The sequence below is a fragment of the Oncorhynchus masou genome, chromosome 24 (assembly GCF_036934945.1).
Source record: "Oncorhynchus masou masou isolate Uvic2021 chromosome 24, UVic_Omas_1.1, whole genome shotgun sequence".
NCBI lineage: Eukaryota > Metazoa > Chordata > Actinopteri > Salmoniformes > Salmonidae > Oncorhynchus > Oncorhynchus masou.
In genome coordinates this window covers 92476338-92501404 of record NC_088235.1, presented here as the reverse complement: position 1 = coordinate 92501404, position 25067 = coordinate 92476338, and the positions used below count along the sequence as shown (strand labels likewise).

The 25067-nt window shown below is 41.0% G+C and overlaps 1 protein-coding gene across 2 annotated transcripts in view; it reads left to right on the top strand.

Moving 5' to 3' along the window:
* Positions 1-24774, top strand: part of LOC135513037 (UDP-N-acetylhexosamine pyrophosphorylase-like) — a 31674-nt gene extending 6900 nt beyond the window's left edge. The window contains exons 3-11 of one of the 2 annotated variants that reach the window (XM_064935688.1): positions 266-470; positions 5609-5784; positions 5863-6035; positions 15245-15438; positions 21580-21720; positions 22257-22445; positions 22635-22676; positions 23745-23811; positions 24007-24774. In XM_064935688.1, the coding sequence (XP_064791760.1) occupies positions 266-470; positions 5609-5784; positions 5863-6035; positions 15245-15438; positions 21580-21720; positions 22257-22445; positions 22635-22676; positions 23745-23811; positions 24007-24099 (1280 nt within the window). In that variant the 3' untranslated portion in view covers positions 24100-24774. The remainder of the gene's footprint in view (positions 1-265; positions 471-5608; positions 5785-5862; positions 6036-15244; positions 15439-21579; positions 21721-22256; positions 22446-22634; positions 22677-23744; positions 23812-24006) is intronic. The other variant, XM_064935689.1, reaches the window with a different exon arrangement.
* Positions 24775-25067: the final 293 nt, after the last annotated feature.

Here is a 25067-nt window from a genome sequence, read left to right as displayed (position 1 = left end):
TGGAAAAGACAGACAGTGGAACACCTTTGAGACTGCGCTTCCTGCCTGCCTCTGGACTTTCTCTCCCAGCTTGACCACCTCTCTCAGATCAACATTCAAGCCATGAACTTTGTAATAACTGTCCATCTGGTGGTTTTTCTAAATGTTTTTTTGTCCTTTTGAAGCACTTTGAGATTCTGTGAAATTTGAATTTATTATTGTCTTTACATGATGTAAAATAAATGATAGTTTTGTACATTAACTGTTGTTCTATTGTCTCTCCCAGGTCTGCGGTGTATCTCCCAGAGCAGCGTGGCTGTTCTCCTGCTAGCGGGCGGCCAGGGGACCAGGCTGGGGGTTTCCTACCCTAAAGGCATGTACGACGTGGGCCTGCCTTCCCACAAGACCCTGTTCCAGATCCAGGCAGAGAGGATACTGAGGCTGCAACAGCTGGCAGAACAGCGACATGGAGCCAAGTGCTGCATCCCCTGGTGAGAGTGGGACTGGCAGATAAGGGCATAATGATACACTATGGGGGATATACTGTATAGAACATACAGCACCACAGCAAACTGACCACAAAGCACTGTTTCTCAATCCAGTCCTGAGGAGCCCATTTTTGTTTTAGCCCCATTTGTGAAATCGCAAACAAGCCATACAATGTTGTTATTGTATCAAAAATAAGTTATGTTCCCCCTCTGTTCTCCAGTTTCATCTGCCTGATTTATTTACTAGACCTAGATAAGGAGCCTTCAAAAAGTATTCACACCAATTGTCTTTTTCCACGTTTTGTTATTACACAGTGGGATTACATTTATTTAATTGTCTTTTTTTTTGTCACCTGTGTACACAAAATACTCGGTCAAAGTGGATGGAAATTTAGAATATTTGTAAAAATACTCATTTATCTTGATTAGCTAAGTATTCAAACCCTTGATTCGATACATGTTAGAATTCCCTTCGGCAGTGATTGCAGCTGAGTCTTTCTGGGTAAGTCTCTAAGAGCTTTCCACACCTGGATTGTGCAACATTTGCTCATTTTATTATTTAAAAAATTCTTCAAGCTCTGCCAAATTGGTGGTGGATCATTGCAAGACAACCATTCTCAGGTCTTGCCATACATTTTTAAGCAGATTTAAGTCAAAACTGTAAGTTGGCCAACTCCAGTGGTAAGCAACTCCAGTGTAGATTTGGCTTTAGGTTATTGTCCTGCTTAAAGGTGAATTTGGTGGAAAGCAGACTGGACCAGGTTTTTTGCAAGGATTTTGCCTGTGTTTAGCTCCTCCCAAAAATGTTTTGCAGTATTTAGTGCCTTGCTGCAAACAGGATGTCTGTTTTGGAAGAATTTTTTTATTTTATTTTTTACCTTTTTATTTAACTAGTCAGTTAAGAACAAATTCTTATTTTCAATGATGCCCAGGCAGTGGGTTAACTGCCTGTTCAGGGGCAGGACGACAGATTTGTACCTTGTCAGCTCGGGGATTTGAACTTGCAACCTTTCAGTTACTAGTCCAACACTCTAACCACTAGGCTACCATGCCGCCCCAATTCTGTACAGGCTTTCCTCATTTCACTCTGTCAACTAGGTTAGTATTGCGGAGTAACTACAATGTTGATCCATCCGCAGTTCTCTCTTATCACAGCCATTCAACTCTGTAACTGTTTTAAAAGTCACCATTGGCCTCATTGTAAAATCCCTGAGCAGTTTCCTTCCTCTCCTGCAACTGAGTTAAGGACACCTGTATCTTTGTAGTGACTGGGTGTATTGATACACCATCCCAAGTGTAATTAATAACTCATTAATAACTTCACCATGCTCAAAGGGATATTGAATGTTTGGTTATCTTAATTTTTTTTACCCATCTACCAATAGGTGCCCGTCTTTGCGAGGCATTGGAAAAACCTCCTGAACTTATTTAGGCTTGCCATAACAAAAGGGGTTGAATCCTATTGACTCAACATTTCATCTTTACATTTTTTTACTAATTTGTAAACATTTCAAAAACCATATTTTACTTTGACATTATGGGGTATTGTGTGTGTGTGTGTAGGCCAGTGACAAAATCTAAATTGAATCAATTTTAAATTCGGGCTGTAACAACAAAATGTGGAAAAAGATAAGGGGTATGAATACTTTCTGAAGGCGCTCACCTGAATCTATCAAGGAAGTGGTTTGATCCCAGAAAGGAGCAGGATTACAATTCCCTGTGGAGTAGATGAAGGAAGTCATTAAGACGATTCAGAAGTGGGTTGACGGAAGGAGACGTCTTGCTGGCATCCAGGGTTGGGCTGGGCTCTGTCTGTAATTAAGGTCAGGGGTCAGGACTAATAGCTCAACATGAGATGCCAGGTGACATTCATTCCAGTCATAAGGAAGTACTTCTGGTTTTGTCTAGTCATGGGTGGTCAGTGTCGTTTTAAGATGAGGCCTTTTTTTCTCCTCTCTTTTCTCATCAGCAATGGCATTATTTCTATTACAGCATATTGTCATGTCATTCATATTCCATTCACCCAGTTCAATGTAACATTGATAGGATTAGGCTACTACATGACACTCTAATGTTCCCTATACACATCATGAAGTTTCTACAACCTAGTCTATGAATGAAAGTTACCAACGTATGTGCACACAGTTCGAGAAATGTTTTTGAGGTGAGACAGTGGCACATACAATGCCGGCTTGCACGCTCTTGCCTGCATCTAGCTGATATAGGGTGTAATCATTAGTCCAACAGTTGCAAATGAGAGTTTCTATTGGACAAATTCAGCTATGTTTATCCCCGTTTTTGTTCTGTTTGCTTCTGTTTTAAGAAACGTTTTTCAACAGAGTTGGCGGAATGAATACATACCTGATCATGCTTAAACACAGTTCACTTTCATAGCAGCCACATTGTATTCCTTCTCGCGCTCTCCTCCTCTCACCTTTTTTCTTTGTTTGTGTACTTCAATGCACAATACATCAGCTGTATGTGACTAGGTGAAAAACCTTACCAAGGCAAACCATATCATAACCGTTACATACAGCCAACATCATTGTCACAATATTAGCTAAAGTAATGTTATAGTCAACATAGCTAATAGAACGATCGCATTAGTAAACCCGCTAAAATCATGCAGTAACATTAGTGTCAAGGTAAGTTTTTGGTCATTAAGCAGTTTATACTGGTGGGCCCCAGTGGCAATAAATTCTTAAAACCAAAATCCTACCTTGAATTGGAGGAGTTCCAGTGTTGTGTTAGATAGTCATAGCCAGCTTGCTAACATGGCATCCATATTTTTAAGTAGGCTAAACTACCTAGCTGCATTTGCTAGCTAAATAAGTGAAACTGAAAGTTTAAAAAATAATCTCTTGCGTCTCCATTTTGGAATAAATATTTTTTTTAAACTATTCAACTATAGTCTTTCGCGCTCTTTGAGTCAACTACTCACCACATTGTATGCATTGTAGTGCTAGCTAGCTGTAGCTTATGCTTTCAGTACTAGATTTATTCTCTGATTTGATTGGGTGGACAACATGTCAGTTCATGCTGCAAGAGCGCTGATGGGTTGGAGGACGTTCTCCGGAAGTTGTCATAATTAGTGTAAATCTATGGAATGAGGGTGAGAACAATGAGCCTCCTAGGTTTTGTATTGAAATCAATTTACCCAGAGGAGGACGGAAGCTAGCTGTAGATCTTCATGGCAAAATAGTTGTAATAAATTATTTGGTGACGTGATTTATATTTAATATAGTTTATCAAAAAAGGATAACTTTAACTGTTTTTAAAATTATTTTTATGAAATCCACTGAGGAGGATAAACGTCAACTGTTGTTAATTAGTGCTGAGGGATTAGTGCTTTTTGGGTTTGGTTTTGATTGAGTTTTAGAAGAAGAAAAAACAATAAATGCATTGTGGGTTCTATGCTGTAACACAGAATAAAACAATTGATGGTGAGTGACTGCTCATTACTGTAACTTATTAGGCTATAACCATCTTATTTACTTAAATAAAATATTCAATCAAGTTGTCAGGTAAAGATGCCTAAGCAACCGCTCTCTATCCCCCTCGTGTCTCTCCATTGCTCTTCCTCTCCATGTCTGTCTACCGGCCCCACAGGCTTGCCCCAAGAACCGAGTAGGGAGCAATGGATTCTGGTCATTGTAGTTAATTAGCACGTTGTTAATTGGTTATTTAAAAGCCAAAAATAAACAGACATTTCAGTTAATGTTCATAGAAATAAAATTAATTCATGGGTTGCACCTCCATCACGTCGTTGCCATGTTGATGCTTGGAGGCTAAGGACTGTTTGGTCTAAATTACACTAGGGGCTTGGGAATACTACATTAAGTGAAGTAGACACATTTTAGTAGGAATCAACTTTCCCATCATGTCAAACTTTTAGACAAATGGCAATTATGTCATTAGCTAGCAACGCTAACTAAAATCTGGAGGCTCAATGTCATTGGTTCAGAGTTTGTTAGGATATTTTAACCTGCCTGTCGTGATCGCGTTTGGTGTGGGTGTAACAGTATAACTTTAGACCGTTCCCTCGTCCATACCCGGGCGTGAACCAGGGACCCTCTGTACACATCAACAACTGTCACCCACGAAGCATCGTTAACCATCACTCCACAAAAGCCACGGCCCTTGCAGAGCAAGGGGAACCATTACTTCAAGGTCTCAGAGCAAGTGAAGTCACTGATTGAAACACTATTTAGCGCGCACCACCGCTAACTAGCTAGCCGTTTCATATCTGTTTCATGGGGGGGGCAAAATAAAGTTATGCACGATAGCGCATGATGGCGCAAGCGCACAACCGGTTTGAGTTCCGTGTTTCCCTGCCAATTTGACTGGTAAACTCATGGGTACACTCGCAATGGCTGCCTTGTATTGTGATACAATCATATCCATGCTTTTTTGGAATCATCTATCAACTGATCCATGGTAATGTAAAATGTTAATTCAAATGATGCTAATTGATGTGGCTTATGTAATGTAGATTTTGTAATGTCAGTTGAGTTGATTCAACAAATCACAAAACAGATTGAAGGGTACACTTCCTGCTTTTACTTCCTGTCATGGGTCTAGGTCAAAAATATACCGGTTACGATAACGTCCTCACAAATCTGGGATCAGCGGCATTGTTAACTACCCGCGCTGTTTTTAACTAGCATAGCTGGTCCCATTTTTGCAAAGCGTTATGCGTTATTAGAATCCCATTGTCTTAACCTTTCACCTTCAACCTAGGTGTGGGTACACTCAAGATGTCTGCCAGTCCAACCATTATTCCATCATTGACTTGAATTGAGATACCCTTTCTATTCATTCTATTTTTGTGGGTTTTTAACTACATTGCCAACATGTATTTTTAGCTTTTGTCAGATCAGAGCATTCAGATGTTAAAAGTCATGAAAATGTTTGCCAGATTAGGCTATGTGGATTATGAATAACTTTCTGGCAAAGTTATTTTATGGGACTTATGTTACTGATACAGTGAAAAGTCAAACTTTTGATTAAAAAAAAACAATTGAAGCACTGTCTTTAGAGTTGTATTAGTCTTGAATCAAACCCAATGTATCACCCCTGTGCATAATGACCAGTGAATGAATGAATCATGAACTGAATTGTGCCTCCTGATTTCCCCCTAGGTACATCATGACGAGCGGCCGGACCATGGAGTCAACTAAAACGTTTTTTTCGCGCCACAGCTACTTTGGGTTGTGCAAAGACAACGTGATATTCTTCCAGCAGGGCATGCTGCCTGCCATGGACTACAATGGCAAGATCATCCTGGAGAGCAAAAACAAGCTGGCCATGGCCCCAGGTACATAACCTAACGTGTGTCAGTGCGTGTATGTCTGTGTATTTTAGATGATAACAGGGGTCTCGTGTGTGTGTTCAGATGGTAACGGGGGTCTTTACAGAGCTCTGGGTACCCAGGGGATCGTGGAGGACATGGATCGGAGGGGGGTCAAGTTTATCCATGTCTACTGTGTGGACAACATCCTGGTTAAAGTAGCAGACCCTGCCTTTGTTGGCTTCTGTGTCCAGAAAGGAGGAGACTGTGGGGCTAAGGTTAGTAGCCCTCCGGCTCTTTCTCACTGGAAGTTTGTTTTTCTTCGTTCTTTCTCTCTCTAGCTGTCTCTCTCTGCCCTCTTCTGTGTTTCTCTCTCAACTGGGGGTCCAATACTGATCCAATACTCTTAAATTACTTCCTTCCTTTTCTCAGTATATCCTAAATTGGTTTCCTCTCCTGTTCCCTGCTCCCTCTAAGCCAATGTTCACAAAGGCTTTGAACTGAAAGCAATGTGGTTGGTCACTTTTGAATAAGAAGGAAGAAATTAAAATGAATTTAGACCAATCTTTGATCTCCTGGTTGTTCATCTCCTGTTATACAATACCAGACCAGGAAGTAGTCTTTGTTCTATGTTTTCAGTGAAGGTGTGTTTTGACTGTTTCAATAAGAGGGTTATTGAGGGGATGCTATTAAACTGGCCTGGGTCGGCGGAGTTTGCAACTAGTAAAAATGCATTTGTTTTGGAAACTGGCTGCCTCCTGGGTGTGAGCCGGGCGCCCCCCTGGCCGATGGTGAAGTAGACTCAAACAAAAGTGACTTAGGTTAAGCATGTGGAGTGATGAGTAGGATTCTGTGCTTTCACATGCAAAAGTGATTGCTTGTGATTAAAATGCTTTGCCTGCCTTCCCAATGAAAACCAGTTAGAAATTCAAACGTATATTTTATGGAAAATAAATGTTGAATGTTTCTGTACGATGCATCATGCTACCTTGTTGACAATATTACAGAGCAGCTCAGATTACTGTACCATTTAAGTGGGATACACCTCTCCCAGTCTTTTGCATGGTCACATGATGGACCATAGCCCAGTGCAACCTGGGCCAGTTTAACCGAATCCCCTTATTGAAACAGTGAAAACTGCCCTGGCATGACTTCCTCTATAAAGACCTGCACTTTTAATTCACCACTCGGTGGGGGTGTAGTCTGCTATCATTCAGGATTTCAGTAGCAGAGAGCTGAGGTCTGAACAGTGGAGTTTTTAGCCAGACAATGTTAGGAACTATATGATGGACTATTCCATTTAAAACACATCCAGGGATGCGCATTCATTGCTACTTCAAGTATTTCTCTCTAGTTTGATGGCTGAGATTATATAGGACACAAACCTATACTGAATAAAATATAAGCGCAACAATTAAATTTTTTTACTGAGTTAACCTTATATAAAATGTATCAGTCAATTTAAATAAATTCATTAGGCCCAAGTCTAGGGATTTCAAATGACTGGGCAGGTGTGCAGCCATGTGTGGCCCTGAAGGGCATAGGCCCACCCACTTGACAGCCAGGCCCAGCCAATCAGAATAGTTTTTCCCCCACAAATTAGCTTTATTACAGACAAAAATACTCCCCTGCACCACCCCACCCCCCCTCAGATGATCCTGCAGGATGTGGAGGTCCCGGGCTGGCCTGGTTACGTGTTCTGCAGTTGTGAGGCCTGTTGGACGTACTGACAAATTCTCTAAAACGACATTGGAGGCAGCTTATGATAGGGAAACTGACATTAACAGCTCTGGTGAACATTCCTGCAGTCAGCATGCCAATTACACACTCCCTCAACTTTATTAGAATGTGGCATTGTGTTGGGTGACAAAACTACACGTTATAAAACATCCGTTTAAGGGGTTACTTTAGCTCCCCTAATTCTAACACATCTATTGAACCAGTAGGTTGCTCTCCTGCACATCCTCAGACTCCTTTTAGAAGCAAGCGTTATTTTATACCTCCAGCCAATCGCAATCACTCTATCGAGACTCTATCGAGATATTGCAGACTTGTGGAAAAAGATGTTGGACATCTCCTTAAGAATAAACAGGGGTCCAAATCTTTCCATAATCTACCTAAGGATGAAAAACAAGCTTTACTTGATTTACAATCCGATATGTCCTGCTGATAAGGGTGTCATAGACAGCTGCTTGACAACACATTTTTACAAGAAACTCAGAAGTGACCCTACTTCCCAATTACAGAATACTATCTTTACTGTCCTAGATGGGTATTTAAGTTCTGGTCAGATAACCAAAAAATAACATGATTTTTGGCTATTTAACACCCTAAAATTGCCACTTTCTATATTTGCCGAAATTACACAAGAATGTTACAAAACCTCCAGGATGCTCTATTGTAGCGGGCATTGATGCAGTAACGGCCCCTCTATCTACTTTTGTTGACTTTGTTATTAGACCACTCGCAGAACAGCTCCCCTCCTTTGTAAAGGACACCAGCAGTATGATCTCTATCATTGAATCTCTTGATCCTCTCCCTGAGAATACCTTGTTAGTTACTTTTGATGTTGAGTCGTTATACACAGATATTCCACACGAGGGCGGTATTGAAGCTATGGAACATTTTCTTCTGCAACGTGACCCTAATGAACTACCTTCCAGTGCATGCATTATTGGCTGAAGTCGTACTCTCACAACTATTTCATGTTTCTATATTATTTCTTTATTCAGATGAAGGGTACTACTATGGGATCCCCTATGGCTCCTAACTATGCTAATTTGTATGTGGGGTTTCAATCCTCTCAAATGTTTTCTTGCCTAACCTCATTATTTGGAAACGGTATATTGATGATATTTTTGTTCTATGGAGGGATGATGCAAACAGCTCCAGGCGTTCCATGCTTTTCTCATTTGAGATTTACTATGCAATCTGATACATGTCAAATCAGTTTTCTTTATCTTCACACAAGATCAGAAGATCATGTTCTATACACTGATCTTTACAGGAAGCCTACTGATCGTAAGAGTTTGTTGAGGGCTGATAGTTGTCACCCACTTCCCTTGAAAAATAGTTTGCCCTATAGCCAATTCTGTCGAATCAAAAGAATTTGCAAAAAACAATCAGATTTCGACAGAAATATGTCTGAGACGCAAAGACAGTTCAAGGAGAGGGGCTACAAGAATGATCAGATTAATATTGCCATTGACAAAATTCAAAGCAAAACGAGACATGACCTTTTTCAAGGTCAGTCTCACAAAAATACACATTCTTGTGTTCTAACTACCCGCTATTCAAAGCGTTCTGAACAAATTAAGGGAATTGTTCAAATATTGGCACATTCTAAAATCCGATGATAGTCTCAGTAATGTGTTTTCGACCTTCGTTTGGTCGTATTCTCGCGGGAAAGAAATCTCAGAGACCAATTGGTACACTCTGATTTACCACCCCAAGATATTCCTGAACAACGTCTATTTGCGCCCCTACTGGATGGAAATTACAAATGTAGTGGCTGTGCTCAATTCAATGGCACTTATAAATGTAGATCCTTCAAATACCCACAAACAGGGAAATCGATCCCAATCGAAGGTGTTATTACATGCTCCACTAAGGCAGTTATTTATCTTATAACTTGTCCTTGTGGTAAAAATGATGTGGGTAAAACAAAGCGCGAATTAAAAGTACGTATCTCAGAGCATCGTAGCACCGTTAGGTGTAAAAACTTTACTTACCCAGTTGCTGCCCACTTCTTGGAGGCAGGCCACTCGATTTCGTCTCTGCGTTATATTGGCATCGAACATGTCACCCTCCCTAGGAGAGGGGTTGACCTTGGTAATTTATTGTTAAAACGAGAGGCTGCCTGGATATTTAACCTGTTATGGCTGCAACCCTTTGTTCTCAATTTCCGCCTGAAGACAAACCCACATCTAACTGCCTGTAGCTCAACCCCAGAGGCAAGGATATGCATATTCTTGGTATCATTTGAATGGAAACATTCTGAAGTTTGGAAATGTTAATTGAATGTAGGAGAATATAACACAGTAGATCTGGTGGAAGAAAAGAGAAAGAAAGGGCATACGTTTTCTGTTTTTTATTGTTGTATCATCTTTCACATGTACTAGAATAGCCACACTGTCAGATAGGATGCTGGAGATAATGATGGATAACACAAGAGGGCAACTGTAGGTGTGCAAAGTTTGAGACTGATAACTTCAGGAATGGGTGAGCTACATGACATTTAGCATGAAGTCACCCAGGTGTCCCACACAAGTTGCCCAAATGTACCCAAGTACCCGAATTGGTGAAATGACCTATAACTATATACAGCAGTGCAAATAACTATATACATAACATATCAAAAAGCAATTCTAACACACACACACGCACACAAAATGTTTTAAAAAATATTAGAAAATAAATATTAAAAAAAAAAATGTACACACCCCTTGGAAGTCCTCGTCATAATATTTTGCTGCCTGTGCCATGTCCCATAGCAGTCTCTTTCTGATGTAAAGCAGAGGCAAACTGAACAAGTGGTGCATTTCATGTGACACAGAACACAACGACGCCTCCATGCTGTGCCCTTTTGGCTCTGAGGCACAGTCATGCCTGCAGTAATGAACTGTGGCATATGAACACCACTGGGGGCACAGGTAGAGCGGGCAGCTTGGCACCGGGGCCTCCCAGTCGGAGTCGCTATCACTGTGAAAGAAACAATACAATTTTTTTATGTTATTAGCCTTTTATCATCACATAAAATAAACAGATATGTATTGATTGTATAGAGCAGAGGGCACAGTCACTAAGGTGTTCCATTCAACTCCGGCCATTGTTGTATGTGTGTGTGTGTATATATATATATATATATATATAATACACACACACATTAATGATAATGATAACACTCCAAGATTCCTCAAACAAAAAATCTGTCTCACTTTTACTTTAGAGTTTGACATCGCTTTACATGAAGTATTCGCGAGGATATCTTCAATGAAATCGTTGAAACTACAACTTTCCGAAATACAGCTGCTCGTAAAAAGCCTTAACAGCAACCCCTCTGATCGTCAAGGCAAAAATGGAGTTCCCTGCGCATGCAATTACAACCAAGGAATTGTGGTCCAACCCCAAACCATTACATACTGGCGTTTACCTCAGCTCATTGGCTATCTACCCAGCTAGATTTCATGAAGATAAGTGGTTTTTGGGCAGAACTATAGTCAATCAATGAAGCTTTGCTAAAATTATTGGTGCGTCATTTATCGTTGTCTTCAAATCAGCTCACTTCGGTCAATTCAATTCTCCCAGCAAAGAAAACAACTTTGTTTGACTGTGTTGCAAACATCCATAGGAATGCACTGACACCCACCATGACTATGTAAACGATTGTTTACAGGGGCGAATCACGCCAAATGCTCCGTAAAAAAATGATAGAGATGCAATTCACGGCACAAATAGTTTACAAAATGTTTAGATTTAGGCTATAAAAATGGATTTTATCAAAGATAACGGCACTTAATTTGATCAATGGGATACTCAGGAAGAAAAATAAGAGCAAGATATCAGAATGTAAGTCATACTTTTACCTTCAGATGTAAATGTGTAAAACCTGTCATGGCAAAACATGTTTCTGTTCTTGATTGCTCTTCTCAAACAAAAGCATGGGATTTGTTCTCTGTAATAGCTATTTTAAATTGGAAAACGCAGTTTGATTACCAACATTCTAATCTTTTGAAGGGTGTCAGACACTTGCATTTTCAAGAATGTTCAATGTTACGAAATTGTATTTTTAGTTGTCACTCTGACATTTCCCCTGATGTTGATCCCTGTACAGGGACAGCAGCCATTTAACTTAAAGACCCTTGCTCCCTTCGGTCTCAACGTAGACTTTGATCTGAAGCCATTCTTGTGATTATTGTGACTTTGCCATTGTAATTGTTTGTAAGCTTTTGTAGTCAAATTAATTTATGATCGTATGCTATCCATTTGTTGATTCTATGCTGTTCTTTGTATGCCATTTTAATATTTGACAATTAACCAATGATATTAGGCCACTCTTGGCCATGATTACAGACACCTGTGTCTTTTGACACTACATAACGAGTCATCCCGCAGTGTTTGTGATTATACCCTGATGGAGACAGCTTGGCTGTCGAAATGTTGGTAATTACATTTTTGCATCTGAGCTCCTAGAGTGTGCGGCTCTCTTTAATTTTCAAGTTAAATACGAAACTTAACTTTTTTGTTGCTCAGGAAAGCGTCAGTTTTTACGACTTGTTTAACTAGCGTGGCAGTGTAACTATTAAACTATTTTTCTTTTTGTATTTATTTGACCTTAATGTTGGAGAGCTGGCTCAAATTCAGCAGTACAGCATCCCCACTATGCACGCTCGCACACACACACACACACACTGTGAGACCAGTTCATGAGTAATGTGAAGAGAATAGTATTAGTAGGACTCGGACTTGGGTGAGGTGTGGGAAATACGAGCAGAGATGGAGCGCTAGCTGTTCTATCATCCATTTCCTCCTGATGGCAGCTTTATGACGTCTAACATCCTCTCATCACCGTCTCAGGACAGGAACACGCGCGCAAACACTCTCAGAAATATTTTGGCTGGCTGGTCCCAGTTTGACACTAGACGCTGCTATTACTCTTCATTAGTGTGCTTTCTTCACATGAGTGGACACTCCTCCCTCACCCTCTGTATTCCCCCTAAACTCCTTCCTATCTCCTTTAGTTAGTTATTACTGACAGGCCTGCTCCTGTTGGAACAAACGGTTAGCAGTTAACACACACACACACCAATGCTCTGCAAGACCTTCAGCAGATTGTTAAGTTGACATTTCAGGCTTTAGTTCTGCATTATTGGCTTGGGTTCTTCTCAGTCACTTGACAGACCATGAGAATGTCCCTAAAAATGTTTAATTCAATGCACTACTTGGCCAAAGGTATGTGGACAACTGCTCATCAAACATCTCATTCCAAAGTTGTGAGCATTTCATATGGATTTGGTCCCCCCCTTTGCTGCTATAACCGCCTCCACTCTTCTGGGAAGGCTTTCCACTAGATGTTGGAACATTGCTGTGGGGACTGGCTTTCATTCAGCCACGAGCATTAGTGAAGTGGGGTACTGATGTTGGGCGATTAGGCCTGGCTCGCAGTCGGCATTACAATTAATCCCAAATGTGTTCGATAGGGTTGTGTTCAGGGATCTGTGCAGGCCAGTCAAGGTCTTCCACACCGATGTCGACAAACCATTTCTCTATGGACCTCGCTTTGTGGGCGGGGTCATTGTCATGCTGAAACAGTAAAGGACCTTCCCCAAACTGTTGCCACAAAGCACAGAATCGTCTCGAATGTCATGGTATGCCGTTGCGTTAAAATTCCCCCTCACTGGGACTAAGAGGCCTAGCCCAAACCATGAAAAACAGCCCCCGACCATTATTCCTTCTCCACCAAACTTGACAGTTGGCACTATGCATTGGGGCAGGTAGCCATCTCCTGGAATCCGCCAAACCCAGATTTGTCCGTCAGACTGCCAGGTGGTGAAGCTTGATTCCTCACTCCAGTGATTCCGTTTCCACCGCTCCATAGTCCAATGGCTGCGAGCTTTACACCTCTCCATCCGATGCTTGGCATTGCACATGTTGATCTTAGGCTTTTGTGTGGCTCCTCGGCCATGGAAACCGATTTCCTGACGCTCCCAACGAACAGTTCTTGCGCGGACGTTGCTTCCGGAGGCAGTTTGGAACTTGGTAGTGAGTGTTGCAATCGAGGACAGATGATTTTTACATGCTTCACCACTCGGCAGTCCCATTCTGTGCGCTTGTGTGGTCTACCACTTCGTGGCTGAGCTGAGAACTGCTCGTAGAAGTTTCCTCTTCACAATAACGGCACTTAGAATTGACCAGGGCCGATTTAGCAGGGCAGAAATTTGACAATCTGACTTGTTGGAAAGGTGGTGTTCTATGACTGACACTTTCAAATACATTGAGCTCTTCATTAAGGCCATTCTACTGCCTTGTTTGTCTATGGAGATTGCATGGCTGTTTTCTCGATTTTATACACGCGTCAGCTGAGGCTGTAGCTGCTTTAGGTTAGTTTTAACTGTGGCCAAGTAGACTACTGTGGCTATTTAATCATAATATAAGCCTACCAGAGTGGCCTACCATCAAAAACAAGGGAGAAAATGCATCTCATAACATTTTAACGTGGAAATGGCTGTTTTGTAGTTCAGCTTACAATCGAGGCCAAAGTGTAGGCCTACATTCCATGAGACTTTTGAAAACAAACATGCAGGGCTTGACATTAACCTGTGTATCCCCTTGTCCTTCAGTCAAGGAGGTGACTGAAAATGTTCTGTGTTGTTTGATTCAAGAAAACACATTACAAAGTTAAATGCATTATTATTCCCATACCATTATTACAGAGAATCAGACAAATTACGCTACCCTCTGCCTATTGGCTACTTTGCTTATTCAAGCCTGTCTCAAAATACAAAATTCTCCCTTTAAGACTAGAACAAATCTTTACCTGACTTGCTTTTCAAAGATTTCTAGAAATGTACATGTTTTGTGCTCTTGTAGGAAGAAATCACTCCCCTATTGCTGACGACTCACTAACTAGCAAAGGATATTAACAGAATGTGCACACATGGTTGTTTCATGCAGCTCTCGCTTTGTTCTCAAAACAAGCGCATCTACTCAAGACCGCTCATAATGTAAACACAGTCCATTTCAAAGTAAATGGCACAGATCCATATATGGCAATGGTCTATTTACATATAAACCTACTGCAGCTCTTATTGGTTATGCCGCACCGGTCTGTGTGGAGTACGGGCTGAGGCATGCGTGTCAATGCAATAGAAACCTACTCTGATGTATTCTGCCGACAACTAAGTCGTGTGTAATTTGTTTTGCATACTAATAAGTCTTGGATAGTTAGTTTTGTGTTCGTATGTTGCTTTGAAAGTGGCTAATATTGCATTGATTCTATCACAATTGCCACAGTAAAGGGAAATGTTGATAGTGTTAACTAACAGGGAAAACTCTAGAAAGTTGAGTGAAGTTCAATCTCGTGCTTCTCCGTGGGCGGATACTGTATTTCTGCACAGCAGTCTCGCCCTGTGCACCACACAGTTTAGAGAGAGCATTGATGTCCACATGCTTTTGTGTGTATATATATATAGTGTATTTAACTCCAAGTTGAGAGCTGTAGTAAGCTGTAGTAGGATCAGAGGAATGCAGGGACCCACCCTCGTGTCATTAACTGACAAACATTAGTTGATGTGGATTCTTGCCCCAATACTAACCCTCTCATCAAGCCCAGCTCTGTCATTTTGACTACCAACCAGATGGGCTAAGGACTGGATTTCTGATTCAGACAAATGTCGAGTCAAATGCTATTTTTAAGAATCCCATCCATATCTACATTTCTGAGACGTTTTGACCCAGGTTAAATCCCTTCCTCTGGCATCACTTCCAGGTGGTGGAGAAGACCAATCCAACGGAGGCGGTGGGCGTGGTCTGTAAGGTCGACGGACATTACCAGGTGGTAGAGTACAGCGAGATCACCTTGGCTACGGCTGAGAAGCGCAGCGCGGACGGACGGCTGATGTTCAATGCAGGAAACGTCGCCAATCACTTCTTCACCCTAGCCTTCCTCAGGGACATCGTCCAGTGAGTCTCAAACACACACAAACATTTATGCAAACACACAGCCACACACACCTCCATACAGTAAGTGAGTAATTACATGGTGAATGTGTATCCCTCATTAAGCAGGTATTTGAGATCATTACTTGCCTAGTGGGAGCCTCATAACCTAAGAGCTTAGTAGTGGCTTTGGACCTAGCTGGTTTCTAATGAGGAGTGTCTGTCAGCTGATATATCCCTGGAAACATCGCAGTGACTTTAATGAATATCCAGAATCTAAATGAAAGGAGAAAAAGGTGAAGTTTAGTTTGGAAGGTTGTTTTTTTTCCCTCTTCACTTTTAACAGTTAAAACCAAGTGTGTGTTTCAAATTTCCTGATCTCACTCTCTCTCTGCATCCACCTCTCTCTGCATCCCCCCTTTCAGTTCAATTCAAATGGGCTTGATTTGACATGGGAAACACACTTGCCAAAGCAAGTGAAATAATCATTAAACAAAAGTAGGGCTGTCCTTGACTAAAAAAAATCTTAGTTGACCAGGAGTCGTCTGTTCTTTTGACCAATCAATTGGTCAACATTTTAAAACGTGTATATTTTTACATATATTGACACATTTGATGTGTTTTAATCAAATCAACCATATTCACTGAGCTTGTCTGATGCTTTAAGCACACTGTTTGATTCAATAATTAACACACAAATGGTTAGCGGGAGTCCGACAGCAATTGATTTGATTGTGCCGTAATAATAGTAATAACAATAACTAGATCAAGAAAAAGAAGCATTATTATTATTATAATAGTTTTCTGACAATTTGAAACAGTGTAAACAACATTACATAAATAATACCAGGGAGGCTGTTCTGAGGGACAAAAAGTGTAAAGCCTTCATTACAGCAAAGAAAAAATTAAAAACAGCCACATTTGTGAAAATGTTTACTCGACATGTCATTGTGAGGCTTGATGCTCATGGAATGAGTAGGCTATTAAAAACTCAAACAGGCAACAGAAGCAGGATCTGTCTTATTTCTGTAGATACAGTATATTGATTTATAAAGCCAGGCACATTTAACAGTTAGGCTATTGATTATAGACCTAATTAAGTTGTGATTTCCTCTCTCCTCACTTTTCATAGAAAAGGCAATGGCGGTTTTCTCATCTCCACATTCTGTTTCTGCCTCCGCTGTATTGTTCTCAAGACAAATGTGCTGGTTAACTTTGCTATTATGCACATAGCAACATTGTCTAGGAAAAGGCGCCAATTCAACAATGCACTGATGTGTTTCAGAACCGTAGACAGCTATCACTATCCAACACGGGAGAAAGCGCTTTTGTTTTACCATTGTTCTTATGTAATATAACCATATACAATTTCAGTAGCACATGTCTTAGAGTGATGAACTGTACCATCCCCAGGGCCTCCACAATGGATTAGTCCACTTAAACAGATGCGAATCAGACAGGTGTCTTGTACACCATGATATTTGTATTTCATTCTTTTGCTACTGCTCGACTAAAGAAATCTCGGTCGACCAACAGCCTATCGACCAAACAATCTACGATGGTCTTTTACTGTCCCCAGCACAAGCTGCACCTGTGGAATGATATTGCTAATCAGCTTCTTGATATGCCACCTGTCAGATGGCTGGATTATCTTGGCAAATGAGAAATGCTCACTAACAAGGAAGTAAACACATTTGTTCACAAGTTGAGAGAAACGTTTTTTTGTGCGTATGGAACATTTCTGGGATATTTTATTTCAGCTCATGAAACATGGGACTAACACGTTTGCATTTATGTTTTTGTTCAGTCTAGGATTTCTATTTCTTTTTGCAATTTAGCAGCTATAAAACAAAACAGCAGAAATACTTTGAAAACAACTACTGCAGCATTTTTCTGACCCTAACTCACATGTGCTCATACTTGACTTTTTACTATTTTTATTCAATGTGGGGCTCGCACTGTAGAGCCCTGCAACTTGACCAACCGCCACGTGGCTGGTAATATAGACATTCTTACCTGCAAAACCTAAATCTACCCGCATTTGGCAGGTGTTAATTGTATGCCCTGGATATGGGAGTTTATCAATGTTGGATTTGTTTTCAAATTCTTTGTGGGTCTCTAATATGGTCATATATTTGGCAGGAGATTAGCAAGTGCAGATCAGTTTCCACCTCATTTTGTGGACAGTGGGCACCTCCTGTCTTCTCTTGAGAGCCAGGTCTGCCTCTCGCATTAGCAAGGCTATGCCCACAGTCTGTACAGTCAAGGATTTTCTTATTTTTGGGTCAGTCAGTGGTCAGCCACTGTGTACTCTCAGTGGGGTCTTTGTTGTTCTCGCTCTCTCTCGCTCTCTGCATCCCCGTCTTTCTCTTACCCCCTTTCTCTCTCTCCGCCGTGGTTGGCCGTGGTTTTGCAAGCTCGATCCAACTTAGCTATTTTGTGAATATTTTGTTTATTTTTTACTTTATTTGCAGGGAATGTATCTGCTATAATTTCCTACAACTGACAATAACTTTTGAACATCAGATCGGCAGTTACTTACCTCAATTCTGACTTCTATTCATCTGGCCTGGGCTCTTTCTGTAATTCCTGTTAACTCGAAATGACACAACGACAAGGTTCCAGTTTAACTTAAAAAATGGTCAAAATAATCAAAAAGTATTTTTAGTGCCGACTTCATGAATGCAAAAGTCAGCACAGTACAAGCAGTCAAAGCCAACTGTTTCTCCCTACCGTCTAGAGAGACGGTATCTAGCAACTTGAAAAACTAACACTGCATCCGGGAGAACCATGTCATACTTGCGCATCCTATTGTACCTCTGTTCGAAATCAGTGATGTAGTCCGTCATTGCAACCAAAATATCTCTCGTAACACTGTCAAAGTTTGAATATGCCTCGTAGGCATGGTCTTTCTCTTCTTTAAGAAATACGGAATCCAGTGCTCTGATCAAAGTTCCCATATCGTCATCCTTGTTCAAATCCTCCAGGGATATTTCCAGTGCTGCATCTCTCGCTCTTCCCTCGAGTGATAATACCACCGCAAGTGCTTGCTTTTTCTCGTCTAGATTAGTAACCAGGGGTCCAGATTCCAAGTTCATTTTTCCAACTTTCATATGACCTCTTCTCGTCAGTGGCACATTGTAGTTATTAGCCATCTTCTGCTACCAATGTTAACTCGAAATGACAACGACAAGGTTCCAGTTTAACAAAGTTTACTATACTATAGGGTAGCCATTCTACTCAAGGCAAGGTCCATCAACAACAAGACTCCCTGTGCAGGCGCACTCTTGACTGAGTGATAGCCCCGTAATAACAAAAATATAGGGATACTTAAAACATGAACTTAACAATTCCGACCATATTTTCATTCTACCCAAGAGGGTCAGCCGACTTTCTAGGCAGGAGTGGGGGATCCTGGCGCGATTAAGGTCAAGGGAAAATCAGCCAGCTCTTCCCTCCATTCTACTGGCCAATTGATAATAAAATGTGTAAAAGTTATCCCTCTTAAAAACATGAGGCCTGTAATTTTCATCATAGGTACACTTCAACTATGACAGACAAAATGAGAAAAAGAAAATCACATTGTAGGATTTTTAATGAATTTATTTGCAAATTATGGTAGAAAATAAGTATTTGGTCACCTACAAACAAGCAAGATTTCTGGCTCTCACATACCTGTAACTTCTTCTTTAAGATCGTTACCTGTATTAATGGCACCTGTTTGAACTTGTTATCAGTATAAAAGACAGCTGTCCACAACCTCAAACAGTCACACTCCAAACTCCACTATGGCCAAGACCAAAGAGCTGTCAAAGAACACCAGAAACAAAATTATAGACCTGCAATAGGTAAACCGCTTGGTTTGAAGAAATCAACTGTGGGAGCAATTATTAGGAAATGGAAGACATACAAGACCACTGATAATCTCCCTTCAAGATTCTTTCCCAGAACCACACGGGGGGGACCTAGTGAATTACCTGCAGAGAGCTGGGACCAAAGTAACAAAGCCTACCATCAGTAACACACTACGCCGCCAGGGACTCTCCTCTGTCAAAATAGAACTCCACTGAGTTGCATTACCTGTATTAATGGCACCTGTTTGAACTTGTTATCAGTATAAAAGACAGCTGTCCACAACCTCAAACAGTCACACTCCAAACTCCACTATGGCCAAGACCAAAGAGCTGTCAAAGGACACCAGAAAAAAAATTATAGACCTGCAATAGGTAAACCGCTTGGTTTGAAGAAATCAACTGTGGGAGCAATCATCTTTTTAAGTGGGAGAACTTGCACAATTGGTGGCTGACTAAATACTTTTTTGCCCCACTGTATGCTGCCGCTACTCTGTTTATCATATATCCTGTTGCCTCGTCACCTCACATACAGCGCCTTCAGAAAATATTCACACTACTTGACTTTTTCCATATTCTGAATTTCCAATGGATTAATTTGAGATGTGTTTGTCACTGGTCTACACACAATACCCCATAATTTCTTTTTTTTTTCTTTTTTTTTACAAATCAGTTGACAATGATAGCTGAAATGTCGTGAATCAATAAGTATTCAACCCCTTTTGTTATGGCAAGCCTAAATAAGTTCAGGAGTAGACATTTGCTTAACAAGTCACAAGTTCCATGTCCTCTCTCTGTGTGTAATAATAGGGTTTTAACATGATTTTTTTTAATGACTACATCATCTCTGTACCCCACACATACAATTATCTGTAAGGTCCCTCAGTCCAGCAGAGAATTTCAACATAGATTCGACCAGGGAGATTTTCCAATGCCTTGCAATTAAGGGCACATATTGCTAGATGGGTTAAAATATATATAAAAAAATAACCAAACATTCAATATCCCTTTTGATCATGGTGAAGTTATTAATTACATTTGGGATGGTGTATCAATACACCCAGTCACTACAAAGATACAGGTGTCCTTCCTAACTCAGTTGCAGGATATGAAGGTAACTGCTCAGGGATTTCACAATGAGGCCAATGGTGACTTTTAAAACAGAGAGTTGAATGGCTGTGATAAGAGAACTAAGGATGGATCAACAACATTGTAGTTACTCCACAATACTAACCTAGTTGACAGAGTGAATAGAAGGGAGCCTATACAGAATAAAACTATTGCAAAACATGCATCAAGGCACTAAAGTAATACTGCAAAAATAGGGGTAAAGCAATTACATTTCTGTCCTTAATATGAAGTGTTGTGTTTTGTGCAAATCCAATACAACACAATACCACTCTCCATATTTTCAAGCATAGTGGTGGCTGCATCATGTTATGGGTATGCTTGTAATCATTAAGGACTGGAGAGTTTTTCATGATAACAAATAAATGGAGTGGAGCTAAGCACAGGCAAAATCCTAGAGAAAAACCTGGATTATTCTGCTTTCCACCAGACACTGGGAGATAAATTCACCTTTCAACAGGACAATAACCTAAAACACAAGGCCAAATCTACAATGGAGTTGCTTACCAAGAAGACCGTGAATGTTCCTAAGTGGCCAACCTACAGTTTTGACTTAAATTGTCTTTAAAGTCTATGGCAAGACTTGAAAATGGTTGTGTATTAATGATCAACAACCAATTTGACAGAGCTTGAAGAATTTGGAAAAGAATGGCTAAATATTGTACAATCCAGGTATCCAAAGCTCTTAGCGACTTACCCAAAAAGACAAACTTCTGTAATCGCTGCCGGTGATTCTAACATGTATTGGCTCAGGGGTGTGAATTCTTTTGTAAATTTGATATTTCTGTATTTCATTCTCAATAAATTTTCCAAATTGTCAAAAAACCTGCTTTCACTTTGTCGTAATGGGATGTGTAGATGGGTAAAAATGTAATCCATTTCATATTCAGGCTTAAACATGACAAAATGTGGAATAATTTAAGGGGTATGAATATTTTCTGAAGGCTCTATCTACCTTTTATCAATCCAGTATCCCTGCACATTGTAAATATAGTACAGGAACTGACTTTTAATAGGTGTGTGTGCGTGCACTTACTTGTTCTTGTTTTTATGTCTCGTGTTTTTGTTCTACCTTGTTGTTTTTTGTATTACATTGTTATTAATTACTGCACTGTTGGCGTTTAGAGCTCACAAAAAAAAGCCATTACTTGTGCATGTGACATTGAAACTTGAAACTCTCTCTCAGGACGTTTGAGCCTCAGCTGCAGCATCACGTGGCCCAGAAGAAAATCCTGTATGTGGACACGCAGGGACGGCTAATCAAACCCGACAAACCCAACGGGATTAAAATGGAAAAATTTGTCTTTGACATATTCCAGTTTGCCAAGTAAGTGCAGTGATTTTTCCAGCTGACTTTAGCATGTGTGGAGCTGGCTGCATTTCCCCTTAGCCTGTGGAGAGGGAAGGGGGAGACACAGCCATGCATCCGTTAGTAAGACCCAAGTCCAGACACCCAGATCTCTGGAGCCCCAGATTCCATCCCCCATCTCCTTGGCAGGTTCCAGGACCTCAGACACCTAGCCCAAATCCCAGCTCCATAGCCACTGTCCCAGAGCCAGCCCAGCCCTCCTCCTCTGGCTGCTGGGGCCTGTAAGATGTTGGTTTTACGAGCTGCTCCAGTCTCTTTCTCAGCAGTTGATTCATGACATCACCTCTGTGTCATGTTGCTGCTTTTAGAACTTTACATGGAGTCAAAGGATTTCTCATTGCAATGAGGATGCAATTCTATGTGGCTCTATTTTAGAACTCTGCCATTCTCAGGTTGTTTTGATAAAGATGATAAATATGTTTTGTTGTTCAAGCGTGGGTTACCTTGGAAACGGTAGCACAAGATTCATTTTCACACTGTTTTGTGTGTCTCAGGGCCTTTGTGGTGTATGAGGTTCTTCGTGAAGATGAGTTTTCTGCCCTGAAGAACGCCGACAGCCAGGACGGTAAAGACACGCCCACCACGGTGAAACACGCCCTCATGTCCCTGCATCACCGCTGGGTCCTCAATGCTGCAGGACACTTTATAGATGAGAACGGGACACGTGTGCCTGCTATACCCAGGTGAGAGACACACACACCAAACACACTCACAGTGAATATACATTCTATTTATCTCTCCACCTGTTGTCACGTTCATCACCATATAGTCTCCCTGTCACACATTTTCCACAATCCCACTTTTTCTCACAGTATCCCTCTCTCGGTTCCCCTTAACCCTGTGTGTCCTGTGTAATGTTTTAATGTTTCCAGAGATGGACCTGCAGGATGTGGCACAGCTGATGTCAACCAGAAGTAACTATTTTCTGTGCTACTGACTGAGTTACTGCATGGTGACGGGGCTTTGTTTTTCACACAGTTGCTCACTGTCACACACACACCTGGGCTGTGTCTCAATTCTGTATACTGGCTTCCTCTGTCTCCTGTCCTACTTTCACCTGGTCAGTTTATTATCAGTGTGGGTGAAGGGAAGGAGAGGAAGGGACTAGTGTGTTGAGATGCAGCCTGGGGTTTAGCTGTACTAGGGCCCTGGTCAAAAGTCATAGTGAGGTCACAGGGTACCTGACCTGCCCACTGACTTGGTCTGCATGTGATTCGGTAAGTGTAGGCCAGTTTATCATCCTGTTGCTTTCACCAATCAAACCATCCTAGAGCAGTGATTATCTCAAGGAAGGAGGGAGGGAAGGAAGGAAGGATGCATAAGATATTGGTGCAGGCCCTAGTGCTAACTGGGACAGTAGCTACTAACCCATGGAATGTGGAGCATGCTGGGTCATGGGTAATGGGCGCTGGGCATGCTTTGCAATTGATTTTGAGGGGCCATTTCAGATCTGATGTTGACCAGTTACCTGTGATTGTGACGGCAACACTAAATACATTTAAATCATTGTTCAAAGATTATGATTTAAAGTAGCGTATTCAACAGCCTTTTAAAAATATTTATTACATTCATAAATGTTCATAAATGCTACTTAGTGGTGTCATTAGATTGCAATAAGGTGTAATGGCTCTTTCTGTATGATATATGCTCTCTCCCAATCAATATAGACTTCATTCACTTCCACTTCAAACTGCCTACTTAGTCTTCCTGGACCCAGATGAAGCCTACTCTTAGACTAAATGGAATCTCTGAAAGTGCTTTTTACCCCAGGAATAGGGTTTATCTGGGTCCAGGAAAAAGGTCTAGGAGTCTCTCTGATGTGAACGCTCTAATGCTTTGCTCCAAACATCTAATCATCTAAGAACAGCTGGAGCAGAGAATCACACATCCAGCTGCCTCTTCTCTTTTCTCACTCCATACACAAGAGAAAAGCACTGAACCTTTCCTTCTCTCATTCCTTCCTCCTCTTCTTTTCCCCACAGTCTGAAGGATGGAACAGACCTGCCAATCAAATGTGAGATCTCCCCACTGGTGTCCTATGGCGGAGAGGTAAGGGGGAGGGATTTAACAGTAGGGACCTGTTCAAATAGAAATACATATTAAAAAGTGATTCCTATTATAGTTACTTAATTCAGTTCAAATAGAAATAAATATTAAAAAGTGATTCTTTGTTATAGTTACTTAATTCAGTTTTACCAGTGTTGTTGATATAATAGTCTGATGTCATTTCCTGTTGTGTTGCAGGGTTTGGAGGAGCTGGTGAGTGGGCGAGAGTTCCGCCCTACCCTGGTCATCGATGAAAGTGGAGCCCACGAACTGGTGAAGAATGGCTTGTGAGGGATGGAAAATGGAAGGAGAGAGAGAGAGCGAGTGAGCAACAACCAGAGATGAGCCAAAGACCTATTCCACTCCCTCTCCTCCTCCCTAAAACTGGAAGAAACTGTGACGTTTGTTTCCGTGCAATAATGCTGCGTTCATTTGCTATCCGAAATAATTGAAACAAAATGCATTTCCAACATCCCAAAACAAGCTTCTTAATTGGAATTGTAAGTGGGAAACCTGTACTATAACTCAGTACCATGAGATCCAACCCCCAGTTGGAATGTTTTCCAACATTTTCTTTTTCTTTCTGAGGAGCACGTGGCCGCTGCACAGGATGAAGGATGGAAGTTTTGTGGGGCTGGATGAAGCATTCTGAAGATCAAGCTATTTATTTTTCTTAAGTCCAATATTTTTATCTGTCTTGTAGATGGAAATTACCACCTATGCATTTTACCAAGTGATTTGTACATACAGATACAAATAGAGATAGGTATAGCAATTGTAGTCAGATTAATATAAATTATTGATTTATTATTAACATGTAATGTTGGTTCATGGAAAGAGTTTTTTAATGATAACTGGGTTGCATAGCACACTACTGCTAGTCTTCTGCCTGATTGGCTTCCAAATGACGCTGTTCACATAAGAATTGTTTTCCAGTTTCTTTATTAAAGAAATATCCAATTTGAAGAGGTATGAGTCTTCTTTGATTAAACATAAGGTTAGCATGGTGTGTGTGCGTAGTTGTCTGCACATGAGCACCCTATGTGTAGATTTGTCGGTCCTTTGTGTGATGGGTGTGTCTTTTGCATTAGAAGTCCTGGTGTGTTGAATCAGAGTTTCCAGCAAGCAGCACATGGTTTGTGTTTTAAGATGGGCCATAGTGAGCATGCTACACTTACTGCTGTAGCCACTCAGGAAATCTACTCTGTGGCTGCTAACAGTCTCGCTCCCTCTGTCTGTCTCGGTCTCTCACACACAAA